Below are 21,998 nucleotides of genomic sequence, written 5' to 3'. Positions count from 1 at the left end.
CGACCATCACAGAAAAACGCGCTTGGTGTTGGTTGGTTGCTATTGGAACAGCTCGCGGCTGGCATTCATCTGAGGGTACATACCTAGAGGGTCGGGAGAAACAAGTCAAGCGAGGCTAGAAGGTTTGGATGTGTGGTTGCGCGACGCGAAAACGAAACCTGAAACTGAGGTGAAACCAAAATGGAGTGACCTTTCAGAACGCCCTTCCATGGCGGGCTCTCTTAACAATCGCAGCATAGCAAAGGCGCTACCAAGCAAGCGGGTCACTGTCAGGCTTTCACCAAGTTGCTCACTGTTTCAAGCCAACACGTTGTCCGGCTTGATCATTTTCGCTCGAAAAGCGTCGATGCGGTCACAGTTCCAGAGCTTAGGCCTTCCCGCTGATCAACGCTGCATGTTTACTAGCGTATTGCTGAAGACGATGCAGACATTCGGCCCCAAACTCAAAGTCAGGTAAAGCAAGACAGACCGATTTTGCAAGAGGATTTCAATCCATCGGCAATGTTGACCGACCACCTTCGCATCCCGTCTCGGCCATCACAGGTGATTATGAGTGATTGGGGAGTTTGACTGAGTGCAAGTGAGTGCATCCGTGAGTCGAGTCGGTGAGCCAATGCTGGCGACCACCAAACTTTGCACTACTGTTTCCCTCAAGCACAGAAGTTCCCTTGCGAATGGATTCATAGTGATGGTTCCATTTTCACTGTCATGCACGCCGCCCTCCCCTCGTCCATAGTCCATCAAAAGCCAAAGCTCAGCAAATTCGTTCCAAAAATGGCCGATCACTTCTTTGTTTTTTTTTTTTTTTTCCTCTGATTTTTTTTCTGCCATTTGATAACAATAGAAGTAAGCCAACAACGCGCAGCATCAACAACCAAGCAAGCCAACAGCGCATATGTTGTTGTTCCACATTCTCTCTGCTGTCTGAAGCGAGCTTCTGGCGCGAAAGTCGGCAACGAGTGGGTCGGCGAGTGGGAGGAGTAATTTGCTGAGGCCGGACGAAGCGAATTATTGCATGGCAACCCTTTCTCACTTCTCTCGCTCTGTCTCCTCTCCTTCACTCGGATCCTCTGAATGTGCTCTGTTGCACCACGCTGATCAAGTCAAAGCAGAAGGAGCAGTGACAGAGCGACAAAGGAGCAGCGGAAATTCGCAATTAATTCAAAAAAAAAAAAAAAACAGCAGAAAACACAGAGTTCTGATGAGTCGTCGCTTGCTCACTGCTCTCGTGAAGGCGCAACATGTCAATGGGAGACAGTGGAGGTGATCAGAAAGGGAGCGCGGGGAGAGGGCAGACGGGTAGCGCGCTGAGTTGCAGAGTCTGATCTTGTGGGAATGGAGCCAGCAGGTGGGACGAGGCTTGAAGCCATCAGCATACACCTCACACAAACCTATACACACTATCGACACGTACAAGTTTCACTAGAGTTCAGCACTGCGACGTTGCGGGCGAGTGTTTGTTGATAAGCTGCGGGCTCACCTTGTAAATGTCTCTGCTCAACAGATGACAACCACAGGATTTGCCTTACGGCTGCTTTTGCTGCTAGAGGGGGGTCGCCTGAATATGAACAAAATAAAAGTTGCTGGCTATTCGAGTGCCGCCCGAGTTTTTGACATTAAAGTACTCGACACACTCTTTTAATATATAGGTGCGACGGAGAGGTCGGCGGCGGGCGATGGGTTGGTAGGGTATCGCGTGGCAGTTTCGCTCATTTTGCTGGACGACCATTACGCTTGTTCATATTCAGGCGGACGGCCTCTCTGGTCGCGACCATACTCATCCAGGCGGACCATCTCTCACCGGTGCCTATGTTATCGAGTTAGATCTTCCTATTTCTGGCAAGAAGCGGGACAGAATCGCGCAGGGGTGGCCGCAGGGCCCGATGGAGGCTCAACCCAGCCAAACAGCCATACGGCGGCACTTTGGATAGGCGAGTCCGAAGTCCCTTCCGTTATGCAGAAATTGATGTATGCAACATGTATGTTTATTGGATGAACAGGTGTTGGGACGGGAACATCGCGGGGACAAAGCCAAGGTGATTTGGCCGGTGCGACAGATCCACCAGCGCGGGAGGCGCCTGCACAGCCTGATCGGGACTATCGAGGCGCGCTCGTTGCGAAATACGACCGGGTGCATCATCATCATGATCGGGTGCCTGCTCGCGGGCTCGGCGCATTGGACGCAGGCGAACATTTTCCGCCATATTCCGCTTTTCAGCCGGGCTGAGATCAAACTCCACGTCGCTCTCGCTCTGTGTGCCAGTCCGCCGCACTTGACCTAGTCTGGAATCGTCGGAGTCCCAGTCGCTCTGATCCTCGTCGTCTTCGCGGTCCGAATCTTCAGAGGAGCTGTCCTGTGCTGCAGCAGTTCTCACTGGCTCTGCGCTGCGCGACAGCCTCTTCGACCGCGACGCCGTCTTGGGACCCAGGTGTGACGTTGTTTTGCGACCACCATAGCCACGTTTCGGCTGCTTGAGCTGGCTGAGTTGAATCTCTGTCAGTTGGCGTTGAAGCTGAGTGTTGTCAATGGTCATCTGCTGCAACGGATTTACCGTCTGTGTTTGAAGCTCACGAAGCTGCGCATCCAACGCTGCGATAGCCGTGATCAACCTTTGCTTTTCGTTTTCGTACGCGGCAACCCTTGATTGGTATTCCAAGCGGGCAGGCAACAGTCGGCTTTCTTTGCGCTCCTTCTCCGCCGCGGCGGCCTCCTTCGCCAGGGTCGACTGCAGCCTTTCAGGTGTCGTCGCAATGTAGGCCGGAGCCGGTTTAGCCTTGTGCGTAGGATGTGCCGGCAGTGAGAGAGAAAACTTGACCGTCGTGACGACATCTTGGAACGTGAGCGTAACTCCTGTAAGTTTGCGGATTGCCCCGAAGGCCTCATGCTCGATGTATCGCTTGTCCTTCTCGAGAGGTGAGGTAGAGATGTTGCTGAGGGCCACGCTAGAAATATCTTGGATGGCAACCAGCTGCGAGACGGACTGTACAAACGAGGGCGACCCGGACGCTGACGGAGTGCTGGAGGTGGAGGCCTCCGCGTCGGAGGAACGGGACGAGGACTTGCTCCGAGTGAGAACAGGCGTAATGACGGCTGAATCGATCACCGGAGGAGTGTTCTGTCGATCCAGGGATGGAAGCGGGGCGGTCGGAGTTGAATCTGTATCAAGCAGGTCCAGCTCGAGTTCCGATGCAGGAGGGGTTGGATTCAGTATCCACGACTTGTAGAGCGTCTCATCAAGCGGCCAGATGCCAGTCAGTCGAAATCCTGCCCGGATGCATCGCTTTCTTCTCATCACCCTGTCCCAAGCGAGCAGGGCGCAATGAACTCTCATCTTGTCGTCGTTCTCGAACGCCTTGGACTCAATCGCCTGCTTGTAAAGGGTTTGCAAAGTGGTTTTGAAGAATCCAAACACCGTGCGGTCCAGCGGCTGCGATTCAGTGCTTGTGTGCGCGGGTAGGACAAGGACGTGGATGTCGCTTTCCAGAAAGCGCGCAAGCACGTCAGCCGACAGCTGGTGCGTCGACGACCCATCCATGACGAGAAGCAATGGCCCTGTTGTGTACTTTGCACGCATGGCTTCTTCCCAGGACGAGAGGTACTTGTGAAACAGCTCTTTTGTCATGTAGCCGTTTGGCGAGACTTCAAATACAGCCTTATTGTCACCCACATCTGCTGTCGCGCTGCGTATCTTGTTGTTTTTCGAGAAGATGATCATAGGCAAGGGCGGGGATGAGCCATCAGTGCAGATGGTGAAAACGCCCGTGATGTGCGCCCCGAGTGAATGCTGGTGCCCCCCTTGAACGACCGCAGAACGCGTGTCTGACGAGGGAGTGCAAATGACACGACCCGCAAAAAAACGGGTCGTGATTTCTGTCTCGTCCATGTTGGAAATCCGACCGGGCTCCTCCACAAGAAGCGGATGCTCATCGAACAGCTGTTTCAAAAGTCCGGGGAGGCAATCGAGTGTTTCAGCTTGTAAAGCGGCAATCCTGGTGAGCTCCAGCGTTCGACCCTTGCGGATGGCTAGGCGCCCGCGAGCATCGCGCAGAAAGGCATTCCACCATTCATGGCTCGGCAGACTGCCGGCGAACTGGCGACGCGGGGCGCCCGACATGCGCGGGAGGCGTGAGAGTTTCACAAGATAAGCGCCCGCCTGCTTCTGGTTGAGACACTGCCCAGCCCGGGCAAACCCCTCCAGCAGCCGGATACAGTACTCCAGTTCATCTTCAGTGAAAATGCTCTGTCCTCCGCACGATGGGCTCTCCTTGACGAGCTGGAGCACCTGATCGAGCGGGCTGGAACGAATCCACTCGGCTGAATTCGCGTGTTTCGTTTTCCAACCATGAACTGTGGTGTGACCGCACTGATAGCCCTGTTCCGCCAGCCGCGCGGCTATGGCCCGTGTTGTCCAGCCTGTAGGGCGATAGATTTCGCCCCCTTGAAGGGTCACAGAGTCTTGGTAGACAAGCTTGAGAGCGACTGCGACGGCAACATTGTGCTTTTCTCCTTCGGGCGCAGCCTTCACTGCCTGCAGCCACGCGAGACACCGAGTTGCCGCCTCGGATGCACCCGCCATCGATAAAAAAGAATGACTTTATTATAAATTCAAACTGGGGAGCAGATCAGAGACCACGAAGTCGACTTGTGACGCAAATACCAGTGTGTTCATATTCAAACGGAAAACCCTAATGTAGTCCAGCGAACACTTTTTGTTCATATTCAGGCGACCCCCCTCTATGCGGCGTCGTCCATCACGTCCAGCTGGCACAGGCCGTCGATGCCTGCACCGAATGCGATTGCACGGGAACTACTGTCGATTGCGCTGGTCACGCTCTCCCGACCATTCCAACCGGAATCCCAGTCACCACAACCATCTTGTACGTGTTGCTGTTGAGCACAAGTTGAATTGAAGCATCATCCTTCTGATGGGAGCACGTTCGATAGGGATCTGCGAGGCAACGAGATCAGTAGCATCTCTGCATCTTCATTCACGGGCCTGACTGCGCTGACTACATTGTAAGCCAGCAAAAGACATGAAGAATCGAACCCTCGCGGCCGCTCACTCGTTCGAGTCTCTCGATCTTTAGATATTTGCATACCAACCAGCTCGCCAGCATTCCCGCAAACTCATTCACCGGCCTGACTGCGCTGCAATTCATGTACGCAAGCACAAACAGGAGGAATCGAACTCAGACGGCTGACTCATTTGCGACTCGTATCCTGCAGATCTCTCTCCACCAACCCGCTGACCAGTATTGCCGCAAACGCCTTCTCAGGGCTGAGCGCGCTGACACAAATGTAAGCACGCAAAGACCAGAGGAATCTCGCACAAAAACAGCTCACTCGATTGCGACACTATTTTCCTATTTTGCAGGAATTTGGACAGCAACCAGATCACCAGCATTTCCGCAAACACATTCACAGGCCTGACTGCGCTGACTACCCTGTAAGCACAATCAAATGTATGAAGAATTGCACACATCCGGCTCATTCGTTTGCGACGTGATATAGATATTTATCTTACAACCAGATCACTAGCATTTCTGCAAACGCATTCACAGGCCTGACTGCATTGACCCGATTGTAAGCAAGCACTCTGTGAATGCGCGCATTCAATTCTCCTCTGACTTTACGGTATTTGCAGGGCTTTGAATTTCAATCCTGTCACCACTTTGCCGCCTGGTCTGTTCAAGGGATTGCAAAATGGCCTGTATTTGTCTGATGTGAACCAATACCTGAGCCCCAACAACTTTACCTTTGGTAGCAATACTGTCGCTCCGCCTAGCACCTACGGCAGTGCAGACACTCCATACAGTAAGTTTCGATATGTCTGCAATCACAAGGTGATCGTTTCACTGACATGTGTTCTGCAGTGTGCGATACAGCCTGTGCCACCTGCCATGCCGCTGGGAACAGTTCGTGTTGCGGAATCAATTGTCTGGCGTGCAGTTCATCCGCTGTGTGCACTCAGTGCTATGAGGGTTACGGCTTGACGGGTGGATCATGTGCTCCGCTTGCTTGTGGCACTGGCGGCGTGTGCACATGCACGGGAACTCTAGTCGATTGCAGTGGCAAATCCCTCAATGCCATTCCAAGCGGAATCCCAGTCGACACAACAGAGCTGTAAGCGTTGCCGTCAAGTTGACCTTGAATTGAATGAAGCTTTGTCCCCTCATCATTGGTCTGCGGTCGATAGGTACCTGCAGAGCAACCTGATCTCCAGCATTCCTGCCAACGCATTTACAGGCCTGTCTGCATTGCTTTACCTGTAAGCCCGGCAAACCATGAAGAACCCACCAACGGCTCACTCGTTTGCGACTCCATATGTATGATAGGGATATTAGCGCAAACGAGCTCACCAGCATTCCCGTCAACGCGCTCACAGAGCTCACTGGGCTGAATGTCATGTTAGCAAGCAAAGACATGAAGAGCCGTGTTCAACCTCCTCACTTGTTTTTGACTCTATTTGCAGGTGGCTTGGCAGCAATCGGCTCACCAACATTTCTGCAACCGATTTCACAGGCCTGCCTTTTCTGACGGGATTGTAAGCAAACAACGACATGAAGATCCACACACACGCGGCTCACTTTTTGGCGACTCGCTATGTAGATATCTAGACAGCAATTTGTTCACTAGCATTCCGACCGACGCATTCACAGGCCTGACCAAGCTGAATTCATTGTACGCAAGCAAAGACATGAAGAATCGTGCGCAGACGGCTCACCGCTTGCGACTTCATCTGTAGCTCTCTTTCGGGCAACCACATCTCCAACATTCCTGCCAACGCATTTGCAGGCCTGCCTCTTCTGACAGGATTGTAAGCAAACAACAACATGAAGATCCACACACACGCGGCTCACTTTTTTCGGCTCGCTATGAAGGTACCTAGACCACAACCTATTCACCAGCATTCCGACCGACGCATTCACAGGCCTGACCAAGCTGAATTCATTGTAAGCAAGCAAGGGCGTGAGGAATCCAGTACGAATGGCTCACTCGTTTGCGATTCTATCTCTAGGGATCTAGCCAGCAACAGACTCGCCAGTATTGCTACAAACACCTTCACTGGTCTGACTGCGCTGACGAGATTGTTAGTATTTACTCTCATTGCACGGATTCGATTTGCTTCTTACTTTGTCCTATTTGCAGGGTTTTGAATGACAACCCCCTCACAACTCTGCCGCCCGGTCTGTTTCAGGGCCTGCAAAATGGCTTGTGGTTGTCGGTTTCGTTCCCGTATCTGGCCCCCAACAACTTTACCTTTGATGGACACACTGTCGCTCCGCCCAGCACGTACGGCAGTGCGTCCCAGCCGTACCGTAAGTTTGCGACGTGGCCTGCAATTCTCGGACGAGATCACATCACTGACATTCGGATTGCAGCGTGCGATACAGTTTGCGCCACCTGCTTTGCCTTTGGGAACAGCTCGTGTTGCGAGGTCAATTGCCTGTCCTGCACTTCATCTTCTGTGTGCACTCAGTGCTACGAAGGATATGGCATCCTGAGTGGATCGTGCTTTCCGCTCGCTTCGATCGCTTCAGTCGCGTCCCTACAATCGGCCTCCTCAATTGCGTCGGTTGTTTCCGCTACCTCAGCGCTCTCCGCTTCTGCTGCTTCAACAGCATCGGCGTCTGCTGCATCTGTTGCATCCTCTATTGCACAACACGGCGGTGGCGGCTCGCAAGACTCATCTTCATCTCCAGCGGCTGCCATCGCTGCTGCTGTGGTGTCTGTTGTGGTTGTTGCGATTTTTGGAGTGGGATTCATCGTGTTGCGACGTCGGCGCATGCAACGTGCAGCTGTGCTAAGAAGAACTCTACCGATCCAATCTATCAAGAAGCTGTTGAACTGACCACTACTCCACTTCCCCGTGCGCCCGAGTCTCGCAAAGTGGAGGACGTCCCAGCCTTCGCCACGAAAGTGGAGGGCGTCGCCACGGTCGGCCAAAAGCAGCCGGAGCCTTTGTACGAAGATTTCTCGTCGCCCTTTACAGAGGAATTCTACGACAATGAAAGCCCGTATGTTGCTGGCAGCAATTCTCGTCGCGTTCGTGAAGGTTTGACCATTGTGAAACACCTTGCCAGCGGGAACTTTGGCGATGTGGCGCTGGGTCAAGTGCCGTTCAGCGTGCTGCCCCCGCGAGCTCAAAACTTGCTTGGGCCTGCAGCAACCGAAACCATTCAAGTTGCAGTCAAGTCGCTCAAGTCCAATGCTGACGAGAAATCCCGCAAGGACTTTGAGAGCGAGGCCAAGTTGATGGCTCCGTTTGTGCATCCGAATGTCGTGCGTCTGCTTGCGGCTCTTGTCGAGTCAGAGCCGCACCTCGTTCTGCTTGAGTTTGTGCAGTACGGCGATTTGCGCACGCTGCTGCAAAAGTCCAAAAAGCAGTCGTTCGAGTGGACAGAGAACGAGCAGGTGCATGCCATTCGCCAGATTGCACTCGGCATGGAGTACCTGGGCACGCTCCACTTTGTACACCGCGACCTCGCCGCACGCAACTGTCTCGTGGGGCAGGGAATGGTGGTCAAGATTGCCGATTTCGGGCTTTCTCGCGAGCTGACCGACGAGCAGGATTATTATCGCATGCAGACTCGTGGCAAGCTTCCTGTGAAGGTGGGTCGAGTCAGATGGCTCCACTGCTGGTAGTATGTGATTCTGATTGTGTTTGTGATTGTAGTGGATGGCGCCGGAAACAATGACCTTTCGCAAGTTCTCGACCATGTCCGATGTTTGGTCGTTTGGCGTAACAGCCTGTAAGTGAAAGGCTCTATCGCAATGGCGCGAGCCAACAGATTGTGCTCAATGACGGCGATGCTTGGTTGCAGGGGAATGCTGTAGTTACGGCGCAACGCCGTACGACAAAATGGAAGGACGTGAAACGCTGGCTCACGTTGAGGCCGGTGGCCGACTGCCCATGCCGGAGCACTGCACCGCCGACCTCTTCAACCTCATGCTCAGCTGCTGGAACGCGAAGCCGGAATTGCGGCCAAGCTTTTCGCAGCTGGTCAAAGCTTTGAACACCTTCGAGGATGGGACTACGATTCGCGACTTTGGGGCAATGCTGTGAATGCGATCTGCACCTGCTGTTCTGCCCTTTGATTTGGCTTGTAGAAGCAGTTGCCGAAGGAGTCACAACCAGCCCATCGCCATTGTGGTGCAATGTTAGTTTGCTTCGTGCCGTGGTTGTTTTGAAAACAACATTTTCTTGCCTGTTCCTTCCAGCAAAACAAGTCTGTGTTCTATTCTGCAGTCGACATGGCAGTGTTGGATTGTTGTTTGCTTTTGGCTGAGAGCTGAGAGCGCGATCATCCAACGCGCGCGGGTCGTGAAAAGTCACACTCAATGAAAGATGGAGCGTTTTGAGCCTCGGCACTGCAACTGAGCAATCTCAGAAGAGCAGTTCGAGTTTTTATTCACCCTCACATTTAGCACTGCTGCTCAGAAATCTGCGAAGCTCGGTCTCATGTTGTTGTTGTCCAACAAACCACTTTTTCCACATTCATTTATTGGGCAATGCGTGCTTCGCCAGCATTTTCTTTGTTCGTATCAACACCAAGTGACATGGCTTCAACAGAACAGCACTGACTGACCCTGGTTTATTTGAGATCACTGCATTTGAGATCGCTGGAACAAAAGGGGAACGGGTCTCTGGTAAGTCTTGGCTGGCCAAGAGGTGTGTGAGCCAGAGGCAACTGCACACAAGCACAACAGGCAAAGGATGCATGCATGCTCATTCGCCAACTGAGAAAAACGGCACGAGAGCGTCGCAGGAGCGCGAGCAACCAGATTTTGACGTGCAGACTTCTTGAAAATGCGGCAAAGAGCAGTCAACAAGGACAACTACTGTCCTACATGTCCAATCTCGAACCTGTGCCTGCTTTTCTTGGGCTGCGCCTTGTCTGGCGACCATTGAATCCACACGAGCACGTCGATGCTCAACACTTGTGCAAGTAGTCAAAATCCTGATGGTCATCCTGGCGAATCTTTTTCCAATACGTGCAGCCTTGACTTGGACTTGGACTCAGCTTATGCACGGCATCTCCACTTTGGGGCTTTTGGTTAGATGGGGACCACGGTGCGCTCTTCGACAGTGACGAGAGCAGCGTAGTACGCCACAACGCCAGCAATGACGGCTGCTCCGAGGACGAGACCGGTCCAGCCACAGCCACAGCCACTGCTGCTGCTGCTGCTGTTATGACTTGGTGGCCTGTGTGCGACTGGCTGCCCACTCGGGTGCAGAGGAGCGGCGCTGCGAGTCGGGTTGGAGTGCCGCTCCCGCTCCTGCTCAAGCCGCTGCGATGTCGTCTCGCGCGCCTTGCGAATGACATCGACCGAGCTCTGCTTCAGCGCCAGTTGCAGTCGCTCATGGAGTGAGTCGAGCGTGTCGGACGCCTCGGCCAGTTGGTGCTGCACTTGTTCGTGATTCATGATTCAGAACTCTTGTTTTGGTCAAAAGAAGAAAGGACTGAGAAGCAGATTCTCAGAAATCAGGACCAACAAGATCCTGAAGATAATGTTGATGGTCAGAAATGAATGGAAGGACGAACACGCACTGCTCGGCAAATGTTTCTGAGCTTTTGTTTCCCAGCCAGCAAGTAAGCAGACCTGTGAATGATTTCCAACCAGCGCCTCAACTTCGTAATGCAGTACAAAAGCCCGAAATCACCATAGCGGATGAATGACTGACCCCTTGCAACGAGAGCGCTGCGATTCGAATTTCCGCTGGATTCCAAGCCAAAATCTGATCGACGATTGTTCTTCTTGCCTCACAGCTCTGTGTCTGCATCTCTTTCTCTCTCTCTCTCTCTCTCTCTCTCTCTCTCTATGAGTGTGTATGACTCTGTTGGCGAGTGCCTCCGACTGGAGCAGTTTGCAAGATGATTGGATTTGGGTTTGGGTCCCGATCCATTCAAGCGAGATCGAGCTCCATTCCACTCAGCTCGCTCGCTCGCTCGTCCGTCTCCCTCCTCCGCTTCAACGAGCCAAGCCGCTGACTGTTGCCTCACTCACACCTGTGAACAAGCGCGCGCTGCTGCACGCAGTCGGTTCTCCCTCCTTCCCCGCTCTCGGTGCTGCTTCAATCCAATCGAACGAGTGAGTCACTCTCTCTTTTTTGCGCGATCGCTGCCGCCCTTCCTTCCCATCGCTCGCTCGCTCGCCCCACTTCCCTCGTCTCTTTGTCTTCATCTCTCCATCACGCGCGCACTCTCTTCCTCCCCAGGACGCGAGACGCACGCGCGCTCCTGTACGCATCACCTCTTTGAACTGACTCTCTCTCTTATGTTTCGCTGGATCACGCCCTTCTTCTCAGCCTCCTCTTTCCTTTCTCCCCTTTTCAACTCGACTTCCTTCGTTTCCCTTTCTTTCCTTTCCTTTTCCTTTTCCTTCCCCTTCTTTTCCTTCTGTTTGACTTTCGTTTTCTTGTTTTCCCGCCATTTTTTTTCCTTTTCATTTCGTGTGTTTTTCTTATTTTTTTCAATCCTTTTTTTTTTTTTTTTCTTTTTCATTATTTCAAAAAAAGCCAAAAACAACAAAAATCCAATTTTTTGATTTTTTTTTTGATTTTTTTTTTTTCAGTTAGTTACAAACACAAATCAGTTGAACAAGCAACAAAATGTTCGGCTCTGGTTCGAGTTCGGGCGGCTCAGCGACAGAGCGAAGAAGCAGCGGCGGCAGCGGCAGCGGTGGCGGCGGCAGCGGCGGATTCGCAGGCGGAGGAGGAGGAGGAGGAGGAGTCGAAAGTGTTGCTGCAACAGCTGCTTCAACTGCTACTGCTGCTGCCGGACTGACGACCAGCAACAGCAGCCACAGCATGAGCAACAGCAACAGCAACAGCAGCAGTGCGTTCGATGGCGGCAGTGGCGGCAGCAGCAGCAGCAGCGGCGTCGCAGGAGCAGCAGGGCGAGGGCGGATGGTTCGCTCGCTCGGCTTGACGGCAGCCAATCTCGCAGAGCTGCCATACACGACCAGTCTGTCCTCAGCCAACACGGCGCCGTCAACAATGTCGACGGGAGCAGTGGTCGCAGCAGTGGCCCCGAGCGACGGCCACCTTCCGTTCGACGCTGCGACGGCTGCTGCGACGGCTGCGACTGCGGTTGCTAATGCTGCTGCTGCGCTCGCCCTTCCCCAGCATCCACAGCACCAGCATCCACAGCACCAGCACCAGCACCAGCAGCACCATCAACAGCAGCAGCAGCACTCGCCATACCAGCAGCTTCCGTATCAGCAGCATCCATATCAGCAGCAGCAGCAGCAGCAACAGCAGCAGCCAATGTATGTCGGCGGGTATGCAAACGCCATTGCCATACAGCAGCCACAGCAACGACAACCGCCTTACACTGGCAGCCCACTTCACCAGCCTGCATTGCAGCAGATTCAGCAACAGCAACAACTACAACAACAACAACAACAGCAGCAGCAGCAGCAGCAGTACGCTGGCGGGAATACAAGCAACCACTCCCCAACACCTATCCCTCCGACGACGACGGCCATGACTACCATGACGACGACGACTACAAGTGCGACGAATGCTGCGAATGCTGCCAACGTTAATGTGAATGCTGCCTCTGCCGCTGCTGGGCCGTATGGACGTGACGCGAGCATTGGACTGGGAACGTCGTGGTCGGTCTCGCTGCCAGTGACTACGACGACGACGCTGATGGGTCATGCTCAGAACGGCGCTGGTGGTCCTGCAATGGGAGGTCCTGGCGCGATCATTGGAAGCCCCATTCTCACAAACGTCAATCCGAACAGTGTCAAGCCGATGCCCGCTACTACCACCGCTGGTATCATCAATCCACTCGCAGGCGGAGGCCTGTCCTTCAACAGTGCCCAAGTCATGATCACCGCAAACAACTTTGCGTCAGGACCAAGCTTTAGCAGCTTCTCGTCTGGGAGTGGAGTCCCGACAATCAACTCGGCAGTCAACTCTGGAGGAAATGCTCTCAACGGGAATGGCGCATCCGACTTTCCTAACGGTGCCGGGCGCGTGCACTACGGTCAACCAAGCCAGCCAGGCCAGCCAGGCCAGCAAACTCAGCAAGGTCAGTCAGGGTTGGCGTCGATCAGCCAGCTCTGGCCGCAACAAAGCCCGCGAGCGCTCATGAGCGGCGCCTTCTTCCCCTCAAGTGCTCGTACCACCAGCTCAACATCGTTTCAGGCCATCAAAACGGAGCTGTTTGCAATGAACCAGTCTGGGAGCAACACGAGCATGCCCTATATCGGCTCGTCCTCGTCAACTTCGCTGCCAGATGTCTCCTTGCTGACCGCCAGCAGTTCGTCCCTGCCTCCGGTTGTTATGACTCCGAGCGACTCAAACCCAACAGGCTCCGATTCGGCTCCGTCGCCGTACCAGGTCGGCCATGCGGGCCCCATGCAGCCGCAGTCGTTCGGAGGCCATTCTCCTGCCCTTCAGCACATGCAGCCGCAGCAGCAGCAGCAGCTGTACTTTCAGCAGCAGCAACTCCAGCATTCGCTGCAGCCACAGCAGCCACAGCAGCAGCAGCAGCCGCAGCAGCAGCAACAACAACAACAACAACAACAACAACAGCTCAGCATGCTGCTTTCCCCGCAAGTGCAAACATGGATGCAACAAAACAACCAAACCACCTACCTGCTTCCGCCTTCCTCTCCACTGCCATTCCAGCAACAACAGCAGCAGGAGCAGCAGCAGCAGCAGCAACAACAACAACAACAACAACAACAACAACACCAACTACAACAACACCAACTTCAGCAACACCAACTACAGCAACAATTACAGCAACAATTACAGCACCAACAACAGCCGGGGCAACAGCAGCAGCCGTCGCAGGCTTTTTATTCTCATTTTGGCAACCAACAACAGGCGCCGCAACAGCAGCCATTGCACATGTTGCAGCATCATCAGCACCAGCAGCACCAGCAGCACCAGCAGCACCAGCAGCACCAGCAGCACCAGCAGCACCAGCAGCACCAGCTACCACAGGCGCAGCAACAGTCCCAGCAGTTGCACTTGTCAGGACTGGGACATCCCGCTGGTCATGCGGCGTCGACTGGAACAAACACTGGTCATCACCTCCCAAGCTCTGGCTTTGGCGCCGTGCCCGCAGCCTCTAGTAGTAGCAGCAGTAGTGGTGGCACCAAGTCTCGGGCGGATTCTGCAGGGATGGCACGGAAGCCCTCCCCGAAAGAGGACCTGTCCTCTGCCAAGCTCCCAGTCTCCATCAGAGCGACCATATGCCAGCCCACCAAACTTGGCACTGGGCCGAGTCAGCCAGGTTCGGCTGCTGCCGGTCAGCTCGAGGTCATCAACTCGAAAACGACCCAAGTTGCGCGGTATGCCTTCTCCTCGCGCAACGGGACACCAGCGCCCTTTAGCGGACACGTGAATTTGGATTCAAAGTATGCCGCCGACGCTGCCGCTGCTCACCGGGCGGTTATGGCGGCGACCGAATCCATGCCGGCCATCGAACCGTCCATGCAAACTATTAGCGCGCCTTCGGGCCAAGGCGACCGGATCCACGGCCAGTCCGTGAGCTGCTTTGGTGTTGACAACGCCGTACTTCGACTGCCCGGCCACCAAGACCATGTCTACAACCAATACGTGTCCTTCTTTGGCTGGATTCGGGACGAGCAGATGGCCCAGCGTGTCCTCGAGTATTGCGCAACTCACAACGTGCGGCGATGCAAGGAGCGTGCTCGCGCCATTCAAATTTTCCCTGGCCAGGGCTACGTGTACGATTGCGAGGAATCTCGCTTGCAGCGTTGGACGGACAACATCAAGTGGGGTGACTCGCTCCACCCAGGTGGCCGTCTCATGTTGTACCGCGAGGTCGAGACAGTTACCGACACCGCTGCGAATGCCGGTACACGTCGCAGAAGCAAAACAGAGCGTCCATTTGGTATGCGCAAGGTGACGCTGGCGGATTCTTCGTCCAACCTGCGGTTGGTGTGCTACTTTGACGACCACTACCTCCTCAACACGGACTCGTCGCAATTTGCCTTCGTCTTTGAAGATGGGCAACCCATGCCTCAGAAATCAGCCTCGTCAGGCAGCTCTCTTGTTATGGAAGCGGACAGCGGCAACAGCGGCTCATCAGCCTACGGCGGTCATCCCCAATTGCGAGCTGCCCAGGAGAGCATCAGCCCGACCCACATCAACAACAGTGACGCCGGCCCCGAGTCCCGTTTGCAGCATTTCGCTATACCAGCGCCTGTGCCTTATCCGAGTCAGGATGGTAGTGCTCTTCATTCATACCACGCGTCTGCTGCTACTGCGTTCCATGGCGGTCGCGGCGCTCTCAAGCGTGAAATTTCCGAAGACGATCCAACCGATGCTAGCCCCGCCGGTGGGTGGGTTGGAGGCGCACCAGCCAAGCGCGAGCGTCTTGGCGCCTGAGGCCAGCCAGATGTCTGGTTGGTGGATGACGTTTTGCTGTTCCGCGTTTGTTTTTCACTTGCTTCTCCTTGCCCCCTCTTGGGCAATGCTAGTTACGTTGAACTTGCTCTTTTCGTTCATTTTTGCTTTTGGTTTTGTCGGTTTGTTGATACTATACGCTCGTAGTTTTGTATGTTTTGCATGTGTTTTTTTTTTTTTGTTCCGATTTGTTGACAATGTTCACTTGCCGTCCTTCTGCTTATCTTCGGGATAAACCTTTCCTCAGTAAGGCTTTTGTATTCACGATGCAACCTAGACTGATCGTCATCAACAGTACATTCATTGTGTGTTTTTCGAGATACTTTGTACCCATTCTCGATCTTTGGATGGAGCAAAATCTTGCACTGTATTCGAAATCAAAGGCCATTGTCCATCCCCAACATCCCAAAGATTGGCGCTAGATGTATCCAACATAAAACGACAGAAATGGTACATAAATACCGGGTTGAACGTCAACCTTCCAGCCCTCGTGCATTTGTCGAATGACAGGATGGCTGGCTGGCAGGATTGTCACACGCCAGAGAGTCGAATCGACCAAAGTCGGTTTCGCAGTGCATTCGTATCGAACAGCACCTTGCTCATCTCGGACAATCAATTTAACAACGCACTGCTCTGGGTTGTTGGCATGAATATGCTTGATGCCAAGAAGCACTTGAATTGCCTTTACACGGATCGAATTCGCAGTGCTGCTCCGAGGCAATCGGACTTGCAAAAAATGGACATTGGAAAGGTTGGGTCGGGTTCTTCGCAGGCCTTGCCAGTAACACGCTTCGTCCATAATGAGATCGGCAATCTCAGCCGGTAGTGCCGGTAGAGATGCGAGCTGATCCTCCAGCTCCAGTCCGCTGGTCAGCAAGCCAAACACGGTCTGAAGGTCGTCAGCAGTCGCCAATCGTGGAAGCAAGGAGAGTACAAGAGGGCTAAACTGGAAGGAAATGCTGTGCAACGAACAAGCAACATAAATGAGTATCAGTCAGCAAGGGCCACTCCATCGGTTGAATTGATAGCCAGCCCTACCGAAGAGCAGTCGGACTGGGATGGAACTCGCGTGCATCAGCAATCGCTTGAATACCAACATCGCCAATGCAATTCCATGACAGACTGTCGCTCGATCGGTGAGTAAGATGACGGCGTAGCAAGGTATGGCTGACCCTGGTTCAATATCGGAGACGAGCAACCTACTTGAGCCATGCCAGCGTCTTATTCACTTTGATCAGTTCCGCAATTGCCTGCGCTCCAGCATCGCCAATCAGATTCTCACCCAGACTGTCCAGATTCCATCCCTCGGTGAGCACTCTGCTCAATCTCTCACTCATATGCATCGGTCAAAGTGAGATGCCTTACTCGACCTGGGTCACTGTCGTGTTCACTTTGAATGCCTCGGCAAGCGCCTGTGCTCCAGCACTGCCAATCTGATTTTCATCCAGGCTTACCAGATCACCTCCATCAGAGAGTGCCCTGAACACCCTCTACTGAAATCGCCCGCGCCCGAGTATCGGTCAAAGTGAGATGCCTTACTCGAGCTTGGTCACTGTCTTGTTCACTTTGAGCGCCTCAGCAATCGCGCTTGCTCCAATATCACTAATCTGATTCCCGCCCAAACTGTTCATTCCTTCCAACAGTGAGCACTCGGTCTGCTGTACTACCATACGTCACTCAAAGTGAGATGCCTTACTCGACCATGTTCACTGTCGTGTTGACTTTGAGCGCCTCAGCAATCGCGCTCGCTCCAGCATCGCCAATCTGATTCCTCCAAATACTGTTCATTCTCTCCGTCGATGAGCACTCGAAAAATGCTCCTAACAACCTGAGATGCCTTACTCGAGCTTGGTCACTGTCTCGTTCACTTTGAGTGTCTCGGCAAGCGCGCGCGCACCAACTTCGCCAATCTGATTCTGCCAAAGACTGTTCATCCCTCATCATAAGTATTCTGAATAGCCTCTGCTGAAATCACCCACTCACATGCACGAATCAATGTGAGGTGCTTTACGCGAGCCAGGTCATCGTCGTGTTGACTTTGAGTGCTTCAGCAATCGCCGGCGCTCCAGCATCGCCAACCTCTTCCCCGTACAGGCTGTCCATTTCGTCAAGACACACGGTGTTATGCTCTGCAATACATTCGACTGCTTCTTACGAGAAATCATGAGGTGTATTCGTGACCTTGTCGTTCAACTCGCGCGGGCTCGGCGTTATATTTTGATACGACAGCATTTTGGAACTTCTCGTTGAAAATAACTGAAAGCCGCGAACCTAAAAGTAGCTAAATGTCACAACGACCCATTTTCGCCTCGGCTCTTTCCACATTCACACATGGCAATCATGCCAACAGTTGGTGAGCAAAGTGGCGAGTGAAATTGGATTTGGGTTGTAAGAAGCCAGAGTCTAGGTTGAGCTCTCCATCAGTTAGATCTACAGAATGTGGTGAAACTACACGGTCAACGCGCTGTCTTTCTTTCGGTGCTAGATCTATGTTCGCAAGGCGTCCGAAAGCGCGAGTGGATGCTCGACCTCAGAGTGCAGCATTGACATGTTTCTCTGTTCTCTTCATTTTAATTTTTTTTTTTTTTTTTTTTTTTTGTATTACGTTTATTGGAGAGTGGAAAAAGCTTCTAAGGCTCAAAAACCACAAAGAGGAGGATCATGATCAGGGGCAAGGAGTAAGTGACAAGGGCAACGTGTTTAACTTATTCTTGCGGTTGCAAGTTTGGTGTTAGCGTCCTGGTCATACGGGCGCCGCTTGGTGACTCGGTTTGCTCATGCTCACCGGGTTTCGGGGGTAGAAGTGAAATGGTGGTTCTTCATTTTAAAGGTTTCCCCTTCGTCTCCTGGTTCGATTTGGATGGCTCTCACACGCCACACTTCATCGCTCTTCATCACTGGCTGTCCCATCATGTCGGCTCGCGCCAGTCCAACTTTGCTTTTTATTTTTGGTGTGGCGAGTGTTTTGTGTGTTTGTTTTTGTTGTTGTTGTCGTTCCTGTTTTTGCTGCCAGCATTTCTAATGCTGCTCATCCCAACCCTGCCCAGCTCGATAACATGTCTCACAATTCCCCCTCCCCCTCCTTCTGCCCGACCCTCAGAGATGCGCAGATGCCGCGCGTGCGAGTGAGTGATCATAGTAGAGGGACCGGTTCGAGGTGTTGGAATGCCCCACCGCCCCCCTTTTTTTCTGTTGAGTTGCGTTGTCGCGAGGTGTTCGGGCATCGTTCGCCTATTTTCCCCTTCCCTCCCGCAAAGTGCGTCTCTCTCGTCATTTTCGAGTCGTCGGCGTTCCGACTGGGCGTGAATGATGCAGGTTCACGCCATTGTTGCTAGCGACACACGCTCATCGGCATGTTGTTTGGATTTTAGAGGAACGTTTTTATTCTTTATTGTCGTTTCTTGTGATTGGTGAGTTGGTTTTCGCGATCAAAGCAACAAAAGGGGAGCAAACATCCATACATTATCATGCAGTCCAAACCGAACCCACAGGACTGCGTGGACACAACGTGGACGGACGATTCATTCCCAAAAAGCATGTCGGAGTGGAGCTTTTTTTCTTTGTTTTTTTTTTCTTTGTTCTTTATTTTTGTATTTTTATTATTGTTTATTCCCAACAACAGCAAAGTCGATTGCGAAACACACAAAACAATATCCATTACAACAACAACAACAACAACAACAACAAAAAACTCTTTATCAAAATGGAAATCGTGCCCAACAAAAACCCGCAACGAACGAAATCGTACGATTCTTTGGTTGTTTTCTTTGCGACTTTTTGATTCACACGTTCGCGTTGTGGGATCGTCGCGACGCGCGAGCGCCACGGTTTCACATCTGCTCCAACTGGTGCTGCTGAAGAAAACGGGCCGTGCTAAGAGTCGTTTGAGGACGAGCGGAGTGGTGCTCAATGAGTTGCTTGGAACCGGGTGACAAACGCCGGGTCTCTCTGCCTGCAGCCCCCCCTCGGGTCGACAAAGGGAAGGATCACTGAGTAGAGGTCAAAGTGGACTTCTGTGGAGCATAAACCCGCCAGCCATGGACGGGTTTGCTGATATTGGGGCTTTGTTTCGCAGATCACTTTTTTGAATGCGAAACAAGCAGATCAGTTTTTTGGGAATGACTGTGTTGGACTCACTTTCGCATGTGTGAATGATCTTGCATTGCACAGACACGAAAGCTTCACCAAGAAGCACTGTTTTTTTGTGGAACATCCCGTCGTTCTGTTAACTCGTCCAACGCAAAAGCGAAATCGAACAAACTCTAGCAATCGACCACACTCGTGAACCTGACTCCAAGCTGAGGCTTTTTTTACTCCAGACTCAGAATGCAGGCGAATTCAAATTGCTCAACGCCATACCTGGGGCCCAACTGCGATGTTACCTTTGCGGAAAATCTCGGCGCGAGCTACCAAGTTGTCCAAGGACTGCTCTGCACGTTGCTCATTGGAGCGAGCCTGTTTGGTTTGGTACAAAGCTATCGCATCACATGCAAAAATGGATGGTGCACCAAGCTCGACAACACTGTGATTTACCTGTCCACACTGACCGCTATTTCGGCGGCAATTCGACAAGTAGACTCGAGCGGATGGCGCGGCGTCTATCCCACTTGGGTGACCTCAGTTCTGTACGATGTCAGCACTTGCTTCATCCTGACTGTGTGGATGCGCGTCGTCCTGTCCTGGGCAACGTTCGTGTCTCGCTCGGTGGCGGCAAGTTTCCGCTCCCGTCTCTTCCAATGGGGCTACTACGCGGCTGTTGCCTACGCGTGGTTTACTCAGCTAATATCGACCTTGTTCATGTTTACCACTGGACCCTACTGGGCAGGAAAGGTTGCCATGTACGCCCTGCTGTGCGGTGTTATTGCCGCCTTCTTTTGTTGCAGCTTTGTCTTTGCCTACCGCATTCGAAAGCTCCTTGCGCAAGCCCAGGCACGCTATGGCGACAACAGTGCGTCGAGCCACCGGAAGGACAATCCGTCCTCAAGCAAGGGCGACACCTCATTCGCCATTTCGGTGGACGGATCCAAGATTGACGGAGCCGCTAGTTCTGCCAAGGCGAAGGCTGCCGAAGGTCTTGCGAGCAAGAGACGAAGGCTAGCCATTCAACGCATCTACAGGATGACAATGTGGGCCATGGTCATTCAGGTTATCGGGCTCCTTGCGCTCTTTTACAACATTATCAAATGGTCCACGAGTCAGTACAACCTGGACCCGCCGCATGTGCAGCCAGTGCCAAAGGTGGGCGATCTGATCGTTGCCCACATTTTCGACCTCGTCCACTTTATGGCGGCCGTGTTCTTCCTCTGGTATTATCGTGTCTCGCGATCGAGGGGCCAAGTCCAGTCGGCCACGAGCGAATCCGACGAGTCTGCCCACGCCACCAGCACCGACCACCATCACCAAGACTGGGCCACGAGCTTTATTTCGCGTGTGGAAGAGAGCGATCACGCCGCCGAAATGGTCTATCGCAGTCCTTCCCAAATGCTGACAGGGAGCATGGAGTTTACGCATGGCGACGCGCCATCGTTAGCAACGTTGCCCGAGGAATCCGAGGCAGCCGATGTGCATGTGACCATTGCAGCGTGAGCACCGGTTTTGCAAGTGTGACAGTATTGTTGTTTGCATTGAATGTCGACGCAATACACTGTACTTGGTTTGTACAGTGGGGCAGACCGTTTTCGCACAAAATCGTTGCAAAGCGACCGCTTGAGCTTCGACCTTGAGCTGTCTCTCTCGCCCACATAGTAAAACGGTAGACATGATCATCACGTACTAGCACACTAACATAGTATTATAATTATCCAGTCATCATCATCGCTTGCTGCTCAGTCTTTTTTGTCATAAACATGGCCTTCCGACCATTGGGCTCTGCATTGCGCCTGTCGAACGCATTGCGCGACACGATCGCCAAGACAGCTGCAGACACATTCGGACATGTCAAGACACCTCGAATTGTGCGCGAGACGGCGCTGCTCGAAAACCCGACCGACAATCTCAAACTGTAAGCCAAACCAAAAAAAAAACAAAAAAAAACAAAAAAAAAAAAAAAAAAAAAACAAACAAACCACCGAGTCTTTCCTTGACTTTGTCGATCTTTTAGTTAGCGAGGGTGGTATCTCGCGCGGTTGTTTACGTTGTGATTGCTTACCAACCCGTGTCGCCGTATCTTTCTCGCCCATCTCCACTCCACACCGCCAACCATTTCCCCCGCCCCTCCTCCGCTCCCAGCGCCCCGCTTGTCAATCAGAAGACCTTCCGCACAGCGACGAGCTTCCTGCGGCGACCGCTGATCGGCGAGCGCGTGGCTTCACGCTACCCGCCTTACCTCGCGATCAACTCTGTCCTGAAGCATCTCCACGCGGTCGGCCAGCTGGCGAACGAGGAGGAGTCAGATCGCCTGTTCAACCTGGATCGCTTGAGGAAACGCGGCAAGGGCGCCCCCAAGAAGGGTAAGTTTGGCGCTTAATGCACGTCCCAGCCATTTTGCATTGGCAGCCATTTTGCATTGGGCGATACCATGATGCACTCACATCGTTGTGTCATGTCCGTCACTCCAACAGGTCAATCCAAGCGCGCCAACAAGAAAAAGTAAAAACGAGT

General features: G+C 53.0%; 7 protein-coding genes across 7 annotated transcripts; 4 read left to right on the top strand and 3 right to left on the bottom strand.

Moving 5' to 3' along the window:
- Nucleotides 1-1,985: 1,985 nt before the first annotated feature.
- CAOG_08910 (hypothetical protein) lies at nucleotides 1,986-4,577 on the bottom strand (the record flags this gene model as incomplete). The annotated part of the gene is made up of 1 exon (XM_011272270.1): nucleotides 1,986-4,577. The coding sequence occupies one exon, from the start codon at nucleotides 4,575-4,577 to the stop codon at nucleotides 1,986-1,988; it is 2,592 nt and encodes an 863-aa protein (XP_011270572.1).
- A 201-nt stretch (nucleotides 4,578-4,778) lies between these two features.
- Nucleotides 4,779-9,068, top strand: CAOG_05733 (tyrosine-protein kinase transforming protein Fes; the record flags this gene model as incomplete). The annotated part of the gene is made up of 20 exons (XM_004346356.1): nucleotides 4,779-4,861; nucleotides 4,946-5,017; nucleotides 5,089-5,160; nucleotides 5,228-5,299; nucleotides 5,376-5,447; nucleotides 5,513-5,584; nucleotides 5,646-5,815; nucleotides 5,887-6,124; nucleotides 6,198-6,269; nucleotides 6,337-6,408; nucleotides 6,474-6,545; nucleotides 6,611-6,682; nucleotides 6,747-6,818; nucleotides 6,883-6,954; nucleotides 7,020-7,091; nucleotides 7,151-7,320; nucleotides 7,396-7,729; nucleotides 7,801-8,614; nucleotides 8,679-8,754; nucleotides 8,827-9,068. 20 exons carry the CDS (start codon nucleotides 4,779-4,781, stop codon nucleotides 9,066-9,068), a joined length of 2,991 nt encoding a protein of 996 aa, XP_004346406.1.
- Nucleotides 9,069-10,060: 992 nt separating this feature from the next.
- Nucleotides 10,061-10,429, bottom strand: CAOG_05732 (hypothetical protein; the record flags this gene model as incomplete). Its single annotated transcript, XM_004346355.1, has 1 exon — nucleotides 10,061-10,429. The coding sequence occupies one exon, from the start codon at nucleotides 10,427-10,429 to the stop codon at nucleotides 10,061-10,063; it is 369 nt and encodes a 122-aa protein (XP_004346405.1).
- A 1,084-nt stretch (nucleotides 10,430-11,513) lies between these two features.
- On the top strand, nucleotides 11,514-15,693 carry CAOG_05731 (hypothetical protein). Its single transcript, XM_004346354.2, has one exon. It carries the CDS (start codon nucleotides 11,616-11,618, stop codon nucleotides 15,378-15,380), a length of 3,765 nt encoding a protein of 1,254 aa, XP_004346404.1. The 5' UTR covers nucleotides 11,514-11,615; the 3' UTR covers nucleotides 15,381-15,693.
- Nucleotides 15,694-15,816: 123 nt separating this feature from the next.
- On the bottom strand, nucleotides 15,817-17,630 carry CAOG_05730 (hypothetical protein; the record flags this gene model as incomplete). The annotated part of the gene is made up of 9 exons (XM_004346353.1): nucleotides 15,817-16,357; nucleotides 16,437-16,520; nucleotides 16,602-16,685; nucleotides 16,764-16,847; nucleotides 16,938-17,021; nucleotides 17,095-17,178; nucleotides 17,241-17,324; nucleotides 17,410-17,493; nucleotides 17,554-17,630. The coding sequence occupies 9 exons, from the start codon at nucleotides 17,628-17,630 to the stop codon at nucleotides 15,817-15,819; spliced, it is 1,206 nt and encodes a 401-aa protein (XP_004346403.1).
- Nucleotides 17,631-19,724: 2,094 nt separating this feature from the next.
- On the top strand, nucleotides 19,725-20,984 carry CAOG_05729 (hypothetical protein; the record flags this gene model as incomplete). Its single annotated transcript, XM_004346352.1, has 1 exon — nucleotides 19,725-20,984. The coding sequence occupies one exon, from the start codon at nucleotides 19,725-19,727 to the stop codon at nucleotides 20,982-20,984; it is 1,260 nt and encodes a 419-aa protein (XP_004346402.1).
- A 260-nt stretch (nucleotides 20,985-21,244) lies between these two features.
- On the top strand, nucleotides 21,245-21,990 carry CAOG_05728 (hypothetical protein; the record flags this gene model as incomplete). Its single annotated transcript, XM_004346351.1, has 3 exons — nucleotides 21,245-21,399; nucleotides 21,627-21,847; nucleotides 21,959-21,990. The coding sequence occupies 3 exons, from the start codon at nucleotides 21,245-21,247 to the stop codon at nucleotides 21,988-21,990; spliced, it is 408 nt and encodes a 135-aa protein (XP_004346401.1).
- Between the last annotated feature and the right edge of the window lie 8 nt (nucleotides 21,991-21,998).

This window comes from Capsaspora owczarzaki (genome assembly GCF_000151315.2).
Source record: "Capsaspora owczarzaki ATCC 30864 unplaced genomic scaffold supercont2.9, whole genome shotgun sequence".
NCBI classification, from domain to species: domain Eukaryota; class Filasterea; order Ministeriida; family Capsasporidae; genus Capsaspora; species Capsaspora owczarzaki.
The sequence above is the reverse complement of the archived record's forward strand: the minus strand, read 5'-3'. Positions and strand labels throughout refer to the sequence as shown.